This window comes from Triturus cristatus, chromosome 2_1 (assembly GCF_964204655.1).
Source record: "Triturus cristatus chromosome 2_1, aTriCri1.1, whole genome shotgun sequence".
Lineage (NCBI taxonomy): Eukaryota > Metazoa > Chordata > Amphibia > Caudata > Salamandridae > Triturus > Triturus cristatus.
The window spans coordinates 897,594,499-897,613,243 of NC_140581.1; the positions used below are offsets into that span (position 1 = coordinate 897,594,499).

Below are 18,745 nucleotides of genomic sequence, written 5' to 3' on the forward strand. Positions count from 1 at the left end.
ACCTTTGAAAAGGGTAATGAGTTATTTGACAACTAAAAAGCAACTTCAACAGATTTCTAAACAAAGCATAATAGAACCAGTTTTTGCAAAGTTATTGAAAAGTAACTACTCTTTTTGGCCTTATTTAGAAGACATCCTCTGTGAAACAACAATATGCCCATGAACTATTTTTTTTTTTTAATAACCAACTTTATTGTGAATTATTTTAGCATTACAGCAAGTACATTCACCAACTTATATAATAGGAGCTGTGCATGAATTAAGATATAAAGACATGTCATCATTTTGGCAGGTAGTATCAGTAATTTTACATCGACAGATTATAAAATGAACACCATTTCCCCCACACCCTTTCATGCTTGTGGCGGCATCCACAAGCGCACACCAATCTGCCCCCCTGCACCAGCACGACGAGATCGGGGGTGTGGGGGTGGTGTGGGTGTGGAGGTCCCCATTACTTAATGAGGCACCACGACGGACTGCGATAACCATCATGCAGTTCACCTAGAGTCATAAGCGGTTAATAGACACCCGCATTAAAGAGGAGGAGTCGAGAGACTGCTTCATAGGGAGTAGTCTCTGAGTCAAGTCCAGGAGAAATCAATCAGCCTGTGAGACCGGCACTGATGACGGCCATTCCGGCTAGTAACGCGTCTGCCCATGCGTTTCACGGACTGCGCTGTGGTTATTCTCAATAAATCCTGTGTCTGTACCCAGAGCTGTGTCCCGCTTGCTTTTACTAATGGTGAGCACTTGGTGTGGATTTATAGCCGGGTACGCTGAAACCAGCATGGGACACGCCCTCTCGGTCTGGAGCTCTGCGTACATCAGCAAACCTTTGGAGAAGTACGAGGAGTACATACGGGATTCCCCCCCCACCCCCCCCATCCCCGAGCAAAGTCATTGCCATCAGGCGGTCATTTTAGCGAGGGGAGAGAGGAGGCAGCACAGTGCTGCCTGATAAGGGTACAGACAAAGGTGTGAGCTGGACCAACATATCGGGGAGTTCTGTGGTGGCACACAGTCCAGCGCCAACAATTTGGGGCATCATTTGATGTTTGGAGTTCCCCATTACTTAATGAGGCACCACGACGAACTGCGATAAGCATCATACAGTTCACCTAGTCATAAGCGGTTAATACACACCTGCATTAAGGAGGAGTCGTCGAGAGACTGCTTCATAGGGAGTGGTCTCTGAGTCAAGTCCAGAAGAAATCAATCAGCCTGTGAGACCGGCACGGATGACGGCCATTCCAGCTAGAAACGCGTCTGCCCAAGCGTTTTACGGACTGCAAGGACTGCGCTGTGATTATGCTCAATAAATCCTGTGTCTGTACCCGGAGCGGTGTCCCGCTTGCTTTTACTCAAGGTGAGCACTTGGTGTGGAGATATATATATATATTCCAAGTCAGATGGTCCCAAAGGATGAGACGTAAGGCCGCCCTCCACCAGCTTGCATGACAACAACAAGGGTAATGACACCTCATAAATGAGGTTGAGAAGGCCATCGAGACCCAAAAGGTGAACTTCCAGACAGTAAGCAGGATCGTCCCAGCCTTCGGAGAACCAATCATTAACTGTTACCAAGTGTGCCACAAATATATATATAAATCTCAATCAGCCCAAGGCCACCATCGAAGGGTGACTTACGTGCTGAGTGAAAAGTCACCCTATGACACCCGCCAGCCCATACAAAGTTTGCAAGTTTGGAGGTCAAGGAGGGAAACCACCTACAGGGGATAGGGTAAGGAAAGTTTTCCAGGACATATAAATAACAAGGTAGACATACCATCTTAAAGAGTGCAACCACATGGGATTGAGTGGTTGTCTGGCCCACCACTGCAGGTCTTGGTCAAGGGCTTGGGCCAGGCCTTGAAAGGAAAGCTGAGAGTCCATGCCAAGTCGGGAAAGCAGGAGACATGAGTCCTCAGGTATTTAAAGGAATTCCATGGGATTGGGATATCTGGGAACTAGCCTTGCAACTCCCCCCCCCACCTCCCCCCCCACATCAGCATCTCCCCTCAACTCCACCAAATGAGATTTACAAACGTTGATTTGTAGGCCCAAAGCTGTGCCGTAGATATGAAGGATCTTGAGGCATTGGGGTCCGGAGGTCTGAGGATATTCGAGAAACAGATGAATGTCATCAGCATATATTACTATGCGGTCCTCGAATCTACTTCACCCCCTACTTCCCTGTACCCAGGCATCGCACTGTATGAGATGCGCCAGGGGCTCCACAGCAAGAGCGAACAGTAATGAAGAAAGCGGACAGCCCTGGCGCATACCCCGCTGAATGGGAAAGGGGGCAGACATAACACCATTCACCCGGATCTGGGCTGTCAGGGCATTACTACACGCTAGGCCAATACTTCTATTTAATGCAGTAAATGCAAAATCAAAATATAGCATTTTCTATGTCCCTCATACATCTTATCATATGCTGACAGGACCAGAATATACATGACCCTCCCAGGTACTAATGGAGCCAAAAGTATGGAAGAAATCTCACTCATCCATCTCTCACACTGATTGCCATGCTCCAACAAGTCTTTCTAAACATTAAGTATGAGCCTTGCTTGTTTACTCTCTCCAACTCTTAGATGTGCAGAGAGAATATATAATATAACAGGTATAATACAAATACTGTAAATGACTATGTATTTCTAGAGTACTTTCTGCATGGATTTCTTTGAGGAATGTCAATTATTCAGTTGCATAATTACTGTTTATGGATAGGTTAGGAGGAATGTAAAGATTACTTTCTAAAATGTGTTACCTCCACATGCATCTTTGAACTCCTGCGTGATATCAATCCAACATGCATTGTTCTTTTCCATCTTGTCATGCATTGGGAGCTCCCAAGCTGAATCGTCATCCTCTACTGAAGCTTTCACAACCATTGTACCTGTAAATTCAAAAAAGATTTAGATAATGCATAAACTGCTACAGGTGAAAATAATGCATCAACACAATGAGTCCAATTAAAAAGTTAACTTATTTTCATAACATTAATCTGAAACCCATTTCATCAATTCCCAGTAGCTCTGTCCCTCTAGCAAATGCAAACAAATTCGTAAACACTACTATTAGTCCTCATGCACAGTTCAGTGAATAATAATACACTGAAAAGGGTATGCTAAAGCAACAGATTGCTTGATATTTTACCGGTTTCCTTACACCAGGTTAGCTTGAGCTCTTGTATGTTTCTGTTCTACTGCTCCATTTGCAAAAATAGGTTAGCCAGAGGATCTTCTTTTCATAGGCCCTAATAAGCTGATGAATGGAGCCCTGACGTTTGACATGCCAGCAAAGGCCTGAACCTGCCAAACGTCTGGTGCTAGCTCAGTCCTTGTAATATACAACAGCCCTGGGTGCCTCTCTATTTCTCTCTACGGTGGTTTTTGCGGAGAAAAAGAAATGTGATGTTTCATTTCACGAAGGAAAATGTAAAATACTAAAAAGTGATTCCATTAAAAAAGCAATCGTCGGGGCGTGGCTAACCAACATGGCCGATCGGACGAGATTTCGATCGGCTCCTTCCCAGGCCCTGCTGACTGCGTGGCAATAAGGCAGCATTCCGGCTTGGTGGCCTCGGCTCCAGGATGCAGCAGTAGTGCTGACCACAGGGGACTGTCCTGGCACGATCAGAGTCCCGGTGCGCGCTCAGAAGAGCTCCAGTGAGGAGAAGGCGGAGCAGTGGCTCCGGAGAGAAGATGGCGGACTCTCGAGACCTGAAATCGAGAGCGCGATGTTGACGAGCCCCCGCAGCTACCTGAAGCGGCTGTGTCCCGGAAACCTTACCACCGGCGCTTGCGGGGGGCCGCACCTGCCTGCCTTGGTTCCTCCGGCGTCTCTGGTGACTAGGCTGCGGAGGTATGCGGGAGTGCCCTGTGCCGGGACGGCGTTCCACAAAATGGCGGGCGGCTGCCGCGGGAGAATCACGACTGGCCGGCTCTGGAGGCTCTGCGTGCGATGGCCGCTTTGCAAACAGAGACAGTGCCCCTCTGACCCAGAGTTCATCTGGCTGCTGATCGGTGCGGAGTCTGGCGAGAGCGGCCCAACATGCGCTGAGTGAGTCTGTAACCCCCTTAAGTCTTTGCCGGTGCCCTGGGGGTATTTGTGGTGGATTTACGTGCCTCTTTCCCTGCAAGGCTGAATATAAGTTGGATCATCATTGGGGCGAGAAAGCTATAGGGGGCAGACAAGAGACCTGATCTGAAGAGGGGTGCCTGACCCCAACATGGCTGCCAGGAGGTCTTCCCTTGATGGTTTATGGCTCCTGCGAGGAGCCTGGAAGTAAGGATACTTACCCCGCTGGGAGAATCAGCAGAGTGCGCCAAGGCGGAGCTGGGTGGCATCATTTTTGAGCCTGCTGTCTCTCGCGGGCTGTCCGGTGGGACGCAGCGCGTGGCACTGGCTTGGCGCCTGGTGGTGAGGCGTAGTACGGTCCCAGGAGTGGAGGAGCGAGCGAAGGGGTCCCCACTGGCGGCTACCAGAGAGGCGCAGATTCCACTTATTTGAGGGGCGGCCGTGCGCTGACCATGCGGAGGGCCCCTATGCCACCCAAGAAGAACAGGGTTTCCAACTACTTCACGTCGGCTAGTAGGGGGACAATGGAGGAGGGGGAGACCATGGTGCTGACCCGAGAGGATCTCTTGTCTTCCCTGTACGAGTTTAGACAGGAGTTGCGCTCTGAGCTACGGGCAGACATCAAGGCAGACATGGAAGCCTCCTTCGAAACCTACCAAGCGAAGGTGTGTGAGAAACTAGTGACTGTCCAAGCAGATGTGACTTCCGTGGGTACACGTACACTTGATCTTGAAGCGCAACAACAGGAGGTGACGGGTAGGATTAAATCCCTGGAAGAAAGCACAGCGGACTTGCACAGACATCTGCGTGACTCACTAAACTGTGAAGATTTGGAAAGCCGCTCTCGTCGCGATAATATAAGAGTCCGTGGCCTGGAGGAGGATTGCGAGGGACCGGACCTGGAGGCATTCATGGTGGGCTTCTTTTCTTCATCCCTCGGAGAGGATGGTCTGGAGGTCCGGCTGGAGAGAGTACACAGAGTTGGCCTGCGCCGGCCAGGGGAGAATCGTCGCCCACGGGATGCCCTGGCTAAGTTCAGCTCATTCAAGATAAAAGAATTGGTCCTTCAAAAAGGCTAGGATCTCCAATACACTTACCTTCCAAAACAACACATGTACGCTCTACCAGGATGTGGCTCAGGCCACTCTTCTGCATCACCAACAGTTCCGTCCTGTAACTGAACATCTCAGAGAGAAGAACATCAGGTACCGATGGACATACCCCTTTGGGATTGCCTTTCAATGGCAAAACAAGCAGCATCATTGTGTGGAACTTTCTGAGGCGGCGGAAGTGCTGGGCTTGGAACTCTCCAAAACCTCATCGGATCCCGAAGGGGAAGGTTGATCAGATCGACACAACGGAGGTCATTGGCGCAAAATAGGCAGGAAAAACACGAAAGCTCCAGTATGAGACCTCTGATTGAGAGCGACAAGAGGTCCCCGTCGCCGTGTTTCGTTGAAGTGACGGCCGCTCGGGCCTCCCTTTGAAGGAAGTTATGGCAGCCCTGAAGGGGTTGTTCTCCCTCACCTCTCTTCTATGCCCAGGAGTAGGTCGGGATGGGAGTTTTGGGGATTTGGATGGGGTGGAGGACTTGCATATTCCGCATTTAGCTGGGGCCTGGGTGCCAGGACGCCACTAGAGGCTTTACTCCCGGTGCCTGACACGCTCAACACAAGAGATAACTGTAATGGTGATGTCAGGATGAGGGGGTGTTTCATAACAACACGGTGGTGGGGGGATGGATGCTGGGAGCCGAGGATCTGCTCAATACTACGAGCTGGAGTTGTTCCCATGGCTCTTCGTCATGTTTACTCACTGCACAATTCAAAATGTCTTTGTTAACAAATACTCAGTTGGGGGGGCGGGGGGATGTTTCTTTCTGCACCGAATGTCTTGATCTTTTCTATGACAAGGGCTGGAGGATGGGAAATGGTAATGTTCCCAAAGTGTTTTCTGGTTTTGGGATTCCTCTCTAGGAGGGGGACTCCGCACACTCATTTTAAGTATTTGTTTAGGTTGTTTAACTCGGTTAGATGTCATGGTCCCCTTATTTTTATTGGTTATGTGCGGGGACTGTGGGGGAGAGTTTCAGGAAAGTCTTGCCAACAAGGGTCCCTGCCACTAGAGCAACACTCTCCCTTAAGTACACATGGCGGTTAGAGTGGTTTCTTGGAATGCTCAGGGGATGAATTCCCCTAATAAGCGCCAGCGATTCTGGAAGTACACGCTTGACCACAATGTCCAAATAGTAGCCCTCCAGGAAACACACCTCAAAAAATCTGAAGACCAGCGCCTACGCCACAAGGCTTATCCTCTCGTATTTAGATCTTAACATTCCACGAAACAAAACGGGGTGGCACTATTGCTCCATGCAGGGATTCCCTTTCAAGCCCAGGACACTAAAACAGACAAAAGCGGGAGGTTCATTATGGTTAAGGGGGACCTTCGAGGTCGCTCATGTACGTTTGCAGCACTCTATGCTCCTAACACAGGACAACAGGATTTCATCCTTTCCTTCCTTACAACTTTAGAGAGCTTCGCCCAGGGGGACATACTGCTTTTGCAGGACTTCAATTTAGTCTGGGATCTGGACAGGGACACGTCACATTCATACAGGGCTCCAGGGGGGGGGGGGGGGGGGGGTTGGTAAGGCGCTGCACTCACAACTTCAGCGCATGGGGATGGTGGACGTCTGGAGGGATGCCAATCCCACAAAGCGGGTTTACTTGTTCTTCTCGCACTCCCATAGAACGTATTCCTGTATCGATCACATCTTCAGTCAATCCCTCCTCCCATCTGTTTTACAATCTCAGTTTCAACTAATCTGCCTGTCAGACCATGCCCCTTTAGAGAAGACGATTACCTGGCCAAAGCCCGCGCCCTAAACACACTCATTGGTACTGCCCCAACTTTTTATGCAGGGACAGATTCCTCCAGGACGAACTTCTATTAAAGAGTTTCTCGAGCTGAATGACCCCGAGGATACTTCACATTCCACTACATGGGACACTCTTAAGGCTGTACTTCGGGGCAAGTGCATTGAAATGGCCACTACCTTACGCTCTCAGCAATGAGCGGCGCGCCTCCAACTAGAAAGAGACCGTAGAAAAGACACATAAGGCCCGACCCTCTTCTCTGACTCTCCGGAAAGTCACAGCCCTAAAGGGGAAATTACAGGCCATCTACACTAATAGAGCTGAAAAAACCATCTTACGATTACAATCTATGGGTTATGAGAGTGGGAATAAAGTGGGCTCCTTGTTGGCGCACCAATTATGGGTTAAACAGGAACGAAATTACATTAAGCACATAGTCGAGGAGAAAGGCGTTTCTCATAGGTCGGAGGAGGGTAAGGCTGGGGCCTTTGAGGACTTTTACAGATCCTTTATACCTAGGAACTTCCGGGGACACATGACCCTTCAGGCTACTTGGACATCCTAGACCTCCCACAGGTAGGGACTCGCACCAATGGCGAACTGATACAACCTATCTCCGCTGAAGAAGTGCAGAAGGCGATTGATTCCCTTAAACTCCAGAAAGCTCCTGGGCCGGATGGCTTTTCAGCCCACTTCTATCGTACTTTCGCACCGGAGATCGTACCCTTCTTGACTATACTATTTAATTTCATCGCTTCTTCACACACAGTCACTCATTCCATGGGAGAAGCAATAGTGACAGTACTTCCTAAGCCTGGCAAGGATCCAGCCCTTTGCTCTTCTTACCGCCAGATTGCCCTTTTGAACCTTGATGCCAAAATCTATTCCAAAATCCTGGCTACTCGTCTCGAAAATATCCTCCCCGCTCTCATAGATCCAGACCAATCTGGTTTTATTAAGGGGTGGCAAACTCATGATAACTTGAGGCGCTTCATCCATATCATTGAAAAGGCCTGCAAGAAGAATATCCCCACAACGCTTCTCTCGCTAGACGCGGAGAAAGCTTTCGATCGTGTGGAATGGTTCTTCTTATTTAAAGTGTTTCAGCGCTTTGGCTTCAGCGAAGCCTTTAATGGGATGATTTGCGCTAACTATCACTCTCCTAGATCGCGGGTCCTTGTCAACGGAGTAGCGTCATCCCCTTTTCCCCTGACTCGCGGGACGAGACAGGGATGCCCCTTATCTCCCCTTCATTTTGCTTTGAGTATCGAACCCCTGGCACACAGGATCAGAGGCAATAAGGAGATCCGGGGATGCGTTTGGCACAGATGATCATAAGATCTCGTTGTTCGCTGATGACATGCTTCTCCCGGTGTCAGATCCTCTGGTCTCTCTCCCGGCCATCCAGTCTCAGCTGAACACATTCGAAGGGGTGGCAGGTTTTATGGTTAATCTGACAAAGTCCTTCCTACTGAACCTGACAATACCCAAAGACGAATGGCGGAGGATCGAAGGGGAGTCACCTTTCCGCTGCACTTCTAAGGAGATCACCTATTTGGGAGTTAAGCTTACCCCCTCGGGTGCGGGATCTGTATCAGGCTAATTTTTCTCCCCTCCTGCGACAACTAAAGAGTGATCTGGGCAACTGAAGTGCGGCTTACATCACTTGGTTAGGTAGGATTAATGTCATTAAGATGAATATTCTCCCCAGCCTACTTTATCTTTTCCAGGGGCTTCCTATTCCAGTGGAGAGAGGATTATTTAGGGAATTGCGGCTCGTGCTGACCAAATTCATCTGGCAGGGGAAAAGGGCACAACTTCATACAAATTGCTCATTAGGCCACATAAGGAAGGCGGCTTAGCACTACCGGACTTTCAATCCTATCGAGCAGCACAAATGAGAGTGCTCACGGAATGGTCGCTGCGGATCTCAGAGAAGCATTGGCTGCACATAGACAGATAGATAACAGGGCGCACCATATGGGATCTTCTCTGGAAGCCTAAGCAAGACAGGCTACTTAATGCCTATATTAACACACCTACCTCCACCACACTCAAGGTTTGGGACATCCTCACTTCCTGACTACAGCTTACGACCTTTCCCTCCCCTCACACGCCTATACATTTCAACGCTGCGCCCCCCCCCCCGCTTTACAGGAAGGTCCCTTTGAGGCGTGGCGGGAAGGCGGTTGCCTTATGATTTCGCACTTGTTTAATAAGGGGAAATTACTCACGTTCCAGGAGTGCAATAAACAATTCCCATTAACTAACAAAGAAGAATATCACTACTTACAACTGAAACACTGGGTGCAGCAGCCCTTGGTGCGGCGGGCCGCTACCAGGGAGTTGCTCTCTATCGAAAGGTTCGCACAGTCTGGCTCCTCCTCCAAGGGGTGTATCTTCTTTCTGAATGCTCTTATACAATCGTTGAGTCCCAGGGCAACACCACGCTTCAAGCATTTTTGGAATAATCTGCTGAATGCCCCTTTGGAGGATAAGCACTGGGAACACTTGGGAAGGGATATAGTGAAATTCAATCACTCCATGTATCTTGGGGAGGCACACTGCAAAATTATGTATGATTGGTACTTGTACCCTCAGAAACTGCACGTGATTTTTCCAGGATCATCTGATAGGTGCTGGAGGGTGTGTGGGATATTAGGCGATTTCAGACATATCTGGTGAGACTGCCCCGTCATCAAACTGTTTTGGAAGGAGATCCTGTACCAAATAAAACTTATCTTAGGCTACCCCATTTCCAGTTCCATAGAACAGGTTCTTCTGGGGGTCCGGGACCCACTCCTGAAAAGACAGACACAAGGCGATAAATCCGTGTTGTGGCTCTGCCTTAGGGCCGCCAAAATGGTAGTTGCCGCAGCCTGGAAGAAACAAGAGGCCCCACCCTTAAACCAGTGGCATGCAAGATAGTGGAGTGCTTTGGCTATGGAGCGAATGACTTATCGTTGAAGACACTAGGAAAGGTTTTGATTACATCTGGTCTCCATTAGTTAGATACTTATCGGAGGGGCTTAGGATAGGATAGGATATAAGTTTATAAAGCGCTCGATTGCCATGGCGTCTTGGCACTAGTGAGTGTGGAAGTGGTGCAATCTATATAGCGAGAACTATATTGAGGCAAACCGCCAGGTCTTCAGGATTTTCCTAAAAGATTGATGGTTTGGCAGAAGTCTCAAAGTAGTTGCCAAATTATTCCACAGCTTTGCTGCACAGTTTGAAAAAGTTCTTCCACCCCATCTTACTCTCCTAATCCTATTTACCTGAAGAAGGCCCAAAGTACTAGATCTCAGGGCACGACCGGGGATATAGGGTATCAGCATTTTTTAAAAATCTTTAGCTCATCCACCAAAGAATGCTTTGTGGACCAGGCATAATGCCTTAAAATTCCACACGTTGCTGTACCGGAAGGCAGTGGAGTGCTCTAATTCCCGCCGAAGTGGATTGGCCTCTAGGAATATTTAAAAGCAGTCTCGCAGCGGCATTCTGCAGTGACTGTAACCTACTCAGTTGAGTTTTATTAATCCCCAACAGCAAGGCATTGCAATAGTCAAGCTTGGACAGCAAAAGGGCCACCACGACTGTCGTTTGTAGTTCCTGCGTAATAAAAGGAAAAATCTTTCTCAGGGTTTTTATTAGGAAGAAGCAGGAAGAGGTAAGACTATTCACCTGAGCAGAGAAATGTAGCTGGCTGTCAAAAATAACACCGAGGTTTCTCACCTTGGGTACAGGGCTAGGGCATTTTCCGGCCTTCACTGGCCACCAGGAATCGTTCCACGGGGATTGCCCCTGACCAAACTCGATGATCTCCGTCTTGTCTGTGTTAATCTTCAGGAAGCTATGGTTCATCCAGGTCATAATTTCCGAAAGACACGCATGAAACCCGACAGCTGTGTCTTCCGGCAGTTTAGCTATCGAAATTATAAGTTGGGAGTCATCCGCGTAAGACACTAGGGCGAAACCATGCTTCCTGATAAGTCTGGCCAGGGGGAGGACATAGATGTTAAACACCGTGGGTGACAAAGCTGATCCCTGTGGAACCCCACAGGGGAAATGGAAACTATCAGACTGAAAGCCCTCGCAGTATAGGCTCTGCTCCCTACCCTCCAAAAACGATGAGAGAAGGGATAGAGCTGGGCCCTCGATACCAACCTCCTGTAGCCTCTGTACTAACACCGTGTGATTCACGGTGTCGAAAGCTGCCGACAGGTCTAATAGCATGAGGATTGCCCTGCCCCCTCTATCCACTATTCCTCAGATCTCCTCGGCTGCTACAAGCAGAGCAGATTCCGTGGAATGATGTGATTGTAAACCATGCGGAGTCGTGTCCAGCAGATTAAAGGTGTCAAAGTAGTCAGTCAATACCTTATTCACTGACTTCTCCGGGATTTTAGCTGCTATAGGCAGACCAGCTATTGGGCGATAATTCTTGGGCTCTGAGGGGTCTAAGGTAGGTTTATTCAAAATTGGCCTAATCATGGCTTTCTTCCAGCAGGCTGGGTAACTGCCTGACTCCAGCACTTGGTTGATTAAGGGAGTCAGTTCATCCCCAATTCTATGTGCAGCCAGATGCATAATCATGGGAGGACAGGGATCTTTTGCAAAAACGAGAAGTTTACATATTTCCTCGCTAGTAGTTGCTGGAAAGCTTGCTATCCTAGAGTGTACTATACCCGTCTCAACCTGGGGTTGCTCTGACTTATCTGAGCTCAATCGGGTATTCAGGAGGTCATCATAAATTACTTGGACCTTATTCTGGAAGTATGTGGCCAATTTATCACACATACCTTGGGCTGGCTGGAACATATTAGCTTGCTGCGATTTGGAAAGCAGAGTGACCATTTTGAAAAGCTCCTTGGTAGAATTACCTGCTTCCTCAATCTTAGTGGTATAGAACAATCTTTTAGCAGCAATGATTGCGTACTTATACTGTTGAAGAGCACAATTTAGGATTGTTTTCTTGTCTATACTGTAGTCTTGGCTCCAGAGGCGCTCCGCTTTCCTACACTTTACTTTTTAAACCTTTTGGCTCAGAGCTGTACCGGGGAGGGGCTGAAGGCTTTAATCTCGACTGTTACCAGTTTTTCAGGTGCCACACAGTCAGCTGCTGTCACAAGCCATTCATTAAACACAGATGCTGCCTCATTATTGTCCTTACTCAGCGAAAGGGGAAGTTGGCCAAGGACCATATTTAGACTGTCGGCTTGGACTCTAGTCCATCGTCTGGTCTTTACCTTCAGCGCTTTCGTATGGGTTTGGTGTGTTGGCAGAGCGACCCTAATTTTAAAATAGACCGCTTTATGGTCTGACCAGGGAAGAGCTGTCACACTGGTCAGACTGATATCTGCAATATTAGAAAAGATGCCATCTAAGATATGGCCTGCCTGATGGGTGGGTTCATTTACCAGCTGGCTAAAGCGAAAAGCTGCCAGATTGTCTAATAGTCTGCCTGAGTACGGATTGTTGGTTAATTCCAGGTGATAATTAAAATCTCCGAGAATAATAAAAGGATGGGCGTCTACATGGGACTCAAGGTGCGTCATTAGTGCCTGTGAGAAAGCAGCCCTAGGACCGGGAGGGCGATAAATCAAAAGTCCCTGAAACTTAAAAAGATTGTTTAAGTTTATGGTGAAATATAACGCTTCAGCTGGTAGGTCCGAAATGGCTTCTACTCGCGTCTTTAAGTAGTCTCGATAGATAATCGCTATACCCCCCCCACACCTTTCTCTCTATCCTGCGAGATAACTGCATAACCCTTCGGTAGTACTAAATTCCAATCTGGACCAGAGGAATTGTCGGTCCAGGTCTCCGTCAGGAAGATTATGTCGGGCGTAGTATTTTGGATCAGATCTTCAATCTGATATTTATGTCTTCCAACGGACCGCACATTCAGCAGAAAGCATTGTAAATGCTGTTCCTGAGCTAACTTAGGGACTATATGTAGGTCTTGCCTTGAGGAGTCATTGAGTATTTCTTCCCCTACCCTGTCCTTCGAGGTTTCGCGCAATGCAATTCTCAGAGATGTTCCCCTCCTTCTAACTTGGTCTAGGCAGTTAATCGTACCTTGACTTAGCCGATAGGCGCATTTAGTGCAGGCGACCTCACCTAAGTTCCTGTCTTCCGGGAGCAGGTCATACATTCTACAGGGATCGACATCTAGGTCCACCAACTGCTGTCTGCTGTATGTTGCCGACTTTAAACCTCCAGGGGTTCTGGCGCTGGTCGCGCTCCGGGCGCCGACGGGTTTGCTTTTGGCGCGCCAGCGGCACGCCCGCTGCACGGACGCCCCAGCGTGCCTTATATGAAGTTTGAGGAGCAACAACTAGCGCATCAACCCTCGTGCAGTGAGGACCCACCTAACTTCCTGGTACCGCTAGGGCCGAGCAGAAAGTATAGCGAGATAAAAGCAACAAGTAGTATTTAAAAAGTAAGTCTATTTACAATGATTGTTAAAATCCTCATGAAAATAAAAGGGACTTCAGACAAAGCAGCAATATGTGCAAACAAGACGCAAGGAAGTCTAGCAGCAAAAGGGAGTATTGGCTTCCTTTGATGGCTTGCAACCCAAGGCTTAGGGCCCTCCACTTGTTCCTGATCTAATCACCTACTTACATAGGGAGCTATGAACACTGCGTTGAGCTTCGAGGCGGAGGCTCTGATTCCCCAATCCTCGTGCCCATTTCTATTATCTTTTCATTTGCACCATGACATCTTAGTTCGATTTATACCCTTTTTCCTTCTGTATAATTAAGTTTCCTTTTCATGTTACTCTCTAGGGAGGATTGCTGGTTACATGTGCACAGTGTCGGGATTGCGACATGTTCTGATGAAACTGAATTATATATTAAAGTTCATTCGTCTCGGACATGGCAAGCAAACTGTAACTTTCATGAACTAATTGTATTGCTAGGCGGATGATATTTGAGAAATGTTGCCTATGTAATGCTTGTGTCACACTCTGAGAAAATTTCAATGAAAACATTTTGAAACAAAAAAGCAATCATCAATAGTGTTATTGAATTGCTATAAGAGAGTCTGGAGAGTAGTGTGTGCAGGGGGGCTATGTAACGCTAGGTGCATGTTCCTTTTGAAACCCGTATTTAGGGCTGAGTTTTGTTATGGCTGATGACAAATAGATCTAGTAATAACAATATACATAGAGTGTGCTTTGCATTTACCTCTTTCAATGGTTTTATTTTTCGCCCAGGCTCTTCCAGTAATTAGCTTGTCATCTTAGCTCAGCCAATTGCAGTATTCACATCTTTTCTAATGAAATTGGCTGTTTGCGTTTTGCCTTCCACCACCATTTCAGTGGTTGCATGGACTGCATAATAGTCTATTTTACAACAGTCTCTAACTCTAATGTGCTAACGCTGCATGCTTAAGCAGACTAAATCCAGGCCTACTGACTTTGCCAACGCTTGATAAGTTAGTTGGCCATGGTGATGAAATGCAGCTGTGAAGAGGAAAAGGGCACATGCTTCCATTGTACCTCCCTATCCTTGTCCCACCTCCAGCAAGCCCTGTAAAATTTAAATTTTTGTAAACTGAACAGAAATATTGCAGCTCGGCATACATTTCCATTTGTTTTTATTAGAAGTGAGATTGTTGTTAGCTTGCGTTTTAAAAATGCACCATTGTTGTTTATTTAAATGGTGCATTTTAAAAACAATAGCTACCAAAGACCAAGTTCAAAATCAAAAAGGCATTTAAAATAGAAGGCAAAAATATTAATTTCAGATCAAAATGTCAATACATTCTCAGAATGCAAAATAATGGAACTTAGCATAGGGCTCAGTCTCTATTCTACCCAAGTCACCAGAACCAGATGCAGTCTAACACATCGCATCAAAATGCAAAATTATTCAACGTATAGGGTCAAAGAACAAACTGTCATAGGGACTACTCAGTTTGTAAAATCTATGCCTACAAAGTCAATAAGAGGACCGACATGGAGTCTTTCTCCAAAAAGAGGAAGGCAAAGTCTGGCAAGCATTCCAAAAACACCATGTTATATAGGTTTCCTAACAGAGAAAGCACACTGTCCACATGGTGTAAAACAGTGTTACATCACAATATCTAGCAGTAAAACAGAAAACACCACATGGAAAAGGATTTTTGTCCAGTACTAATGAACATGTATTATGCCACGCAAAGGAAAACAAAGGCACAGTTGAGCTCTGCTCCTTTCTCCAAGACATCAGGAACACAAGCATTGAAAATGCAATAGAACTCGCCATTGATTAAGTTAAAGCCATTTGCTTTGCTAATGGTATTGTATAGCAAAGCACGTGGCTTTAACTTAATGAAAGGAAAGACCTATTGCACTTTTAATGCTTGTTTTGCACTGTTTTGTTAGCTCGAAATGCATTCTTGCATTCCGAGTGAACATTTTGCACTAAAACACAGTCCCAAATACCAGTTTTGCACGTCATGCAACTCCTTCTGATCTCAAAGGGAAATGTTACGTAATTACAAAAAAGGAAATTACGCGCACCATAGACTCGTCTACATAGGGTCCAGCCTCTTTACTGGGTCTCGTGAGGCATTCGCTGCATCATAAATGACATGTGTCAGGCATACAGAGAGCACACTTCCCCCCATGGTTTCCAGCCTCGCTCTGGCAACCCCTCAACTCCTCGGGAAATGCCATATACCAGGTGTGTAGAGAGTAAACTCTCCCTCCTCTATGGTTTCCGGCCTTGCTACTCGGGCAAAACTTTCATGTCCTGGTAGAGGGAAAGAGAGACTGTCTGCTGGAAAAGTGACCTGCTTGCATGGCACACACTCCCCACCACGAGGACCGCTCTTGGTCCCAGACCTCCTGGGCGCAGGTGTGGCAGGTTCAGCACTTACCTGGCTCCTGCCTACAGCTTCCACGGCAGTGCACAGCTCACAACCCCAATTCACTCTGACTTCTTTCTAGCTGTCTAAATCTGTCAACTTAACATCTCAAGTAACATGCCAGTGATTAACAGCAGCCGATGAGCTGCAAGAGTCCTAACCCCTTCAGAGTAACTCAGCCTTTCAATGTTCAAGGGGCGATAAAACGAGGAACGCCGACTGGCAACAACAAACATCATTTGAGAGCCAGGAGAAATCAATACGAGGCTGGGACTCATACAAAATTTGTTCTGAAGCAGCAGGGGCAACAGCTTTCACCACCAAACAATAACCCAGAGATAACAACAGGTAGGAAACAATAAGAGAAGCACAGTGGGGAGCAGACAGGAGGCCCCCTGGACAGGGGAGGACGCCCACTCCCTGCTGATAAGAGCCCACTGAGTCAATACTGTCCAAACCGGCAGCAGTGAAAGCAAAGAGATAGAATGCAAAGCCAACCACACTGGGGAGCGACGGGGAGGGCAGGATCAAGTCCACTGCCTGAGGCTTTAGAGCAAACAGTATCCCCCCCCCACCCCAGTCCCTCCCTAACAGGTCACCCATGCCACCCCTCTAACTACTAGCAAACAGGGTCAAGCCTGGGCAAAGTTCAAACACTTCAGTCCAGAGCCGGCTTTAGCGCTGGTGGCGCCCTGTGCGACAATCATTTTTGGTGCCCCCACACCCAATGATTAACACCTAGGATTCTCTGAGGAGTGGTGTTTTTGGCAGTGTGTGAGCCCGTGATCCCTTTTTACAATGGGCCTCGCGGTGAGCTCTGCACGAGTTCAATTATGTAAAGCTCCTAATTGGCCCCGGACGCCGGAGCATCCCTTGTGAGCAAGATACATGTGGCGCAACATGAAAGGGTTACACGGACGGAAAGACATAAAAGGAAGTTGCTGATTACATTGGCTTTCCGACCTGGGGAACTTGGGTACGGCAATACTGGCTAGACTTGAGCTCGACCAGAAGATTCATGGAATAAAGCCCTCCAGTCTTTCCACTGGGACACATCCGCACACTAACCCAGTGTACTGCACACATACTGCACAGACTCATCAGTGCACTCACCCTGTGAGTTGCACACATACTGCACAGACTGGACACATCTGCACACTCAGCCCCTGTGTACTGCACAGACTGGACACATCCGCGCCCTCAGCCCCTGTGTGCTGCACACATACTAGACACATCCGCACACTCAACACCTGTGTACTGCACACATCCTGCACGGACTGGACACATCTGCGCACTCTACGCCTGTGTACTGCACAGACTGGACACATCGGCACACTAAGCCGCTGTGTATCGCACACATCCTGCACAGACTAGGACACATTTAGAAAAGCACGGTCCGCTTTCACTTTCGTTGGCCGCGAAAGCTTTCTCATCTTTATGGGGCCATGTGTTTTGAAACACATGGCCCCATAAAGATAAGAAAGCTTTCACGGCAGAAGGAAGGCAGACGAGCTCGTCCAAATGGGACAGCTCAGAAAGCCGAACGAAAACATCACCAACACCTCTTTTCCAATGGCTGGCCACCGTTTAGCATAAATGGTGACGCCGGCCAATGGAAAAAGAGGGGCGGGGCTTAATGCCCTTTACAGAAAACACCCCAAATCATTCAATCTCGCCAGCGAGACAAAACATGTGCGCAGCACACGCCAGGCAAGACCTAAAAAAGAAGAATATATTTTAAAGATGCAACAAAAGCAAGACCATAAAACTACTTGAATTACGGGTATTTTACAAAATGCTAAAATACATTTTTAACTAGAGCTGCACAGACAACAAAAAAACGAGAAACCTTGTTCTTTTTAAAATGTGCAAAGTGCAACAATTGGAAGTGAATTTGTGGCCTAGTCATGTTAACTAAAAGAAACTTTGATATTTTAAATACTATTCAATTATATTACTTGAAACCTATTCATGTTAACTAAACACACTATTTATTCATTCTAAATTCACTTTGACACGCTCAATCAATAATAATCTTTATGCGGAGGCATTACAGCGTCCATAAAAGAATTTTCGCAATACATGGCGAACAACAGAAGAAGTCCTAAGTCAAGTCAGATACAAACTGCATAAAATACACAATGAAACATCACAATGTAATAGCAGCAATGTGTTAAAACAACATAGTCCTACGTGCTCTTTTGGCAGCTTTTAGGAAGGACCTAATGTGCAAAATAGGTTCATCATTAATTAAAAGTAGTAGGAATCTATAAGTGGGCCTGCATTGGTCAATATTGCAACAGGTTTTTTTTAAGCGAGGTTAAAAACATTTTGGTGTATAGTACATAAAATTTGCTGAGTATATCATAAACAATTCAAGCTTCACTGTTGTTGTCTATTTGATGTCAACTAGAACACCTTGGTGAAAAACATACCTGAAATTCATGGTTACCCATCTACAATTCTATATGTTCATGAAATTAGAATTTAATATGCTTTGATTGGAACACTTCTTGCTGTTTTTAAATTAGGTACATTATTTTTCGGTAAACTAAATTATGCGATATGCTAAAGTACCCAAAAATGCAGAGTCCTAAACAAAAGACAGGAGCAACTATGTGGTTAGATGGGTGTAAAATAAATTAATTATTACTTTTATACCAATGTGGATACATTTAAAGACAGCAGCTGTATATCACAGCTCAGCCACAATTACATCATTTAAAGTGTGAGCAGGTTATAGGGTCACATCACCACACTTCTTTGCTGATTTGTCTCCATCAAGGTAATGATCTCCAAAATAGCTTTGTTTGTTAGGTGAGTAAAGGCCACTGATAACATACAAATAGAGCCTTCTACTTTACTTACACTTTTTTGCATTATGGAAATCAACGTAGATGCACCTTTAATATGTGAAA

At 46.8% G+C, this 18,745-nt stretch overlaps 1 protein-coding gene across 4 annotated transcripts in view; it reads right to left on the reverse strand.

Annotated features, from left to right (window-relative positions):
* NAA35 (N-alpha-acetyltransferase 35, NatC auxiliary subunit) overlaps positions 1-18,745 on the reverse strand; it is a 478,604-nt gene that overhangs the window by 407,864 nt on the left and 51,995 nt on the right. For all 4 annotated transcript variants that reach the window (XM_085633095.1, XM_085633094.1, XM_085633092.1 and 1 more), the window contains exon 2: positions 2,780-2,908. In XM_085633095.1, coding sequence (XP_085489221.1) covers positions 2,780-2,903 — 124 coding nt within the window. In that variant the 5' untranslated portion in view covers positions 2,904-2,908. The remainder of the gene's footprint in view (positions 1-2,779; positions 2,909-18,745) is intronic.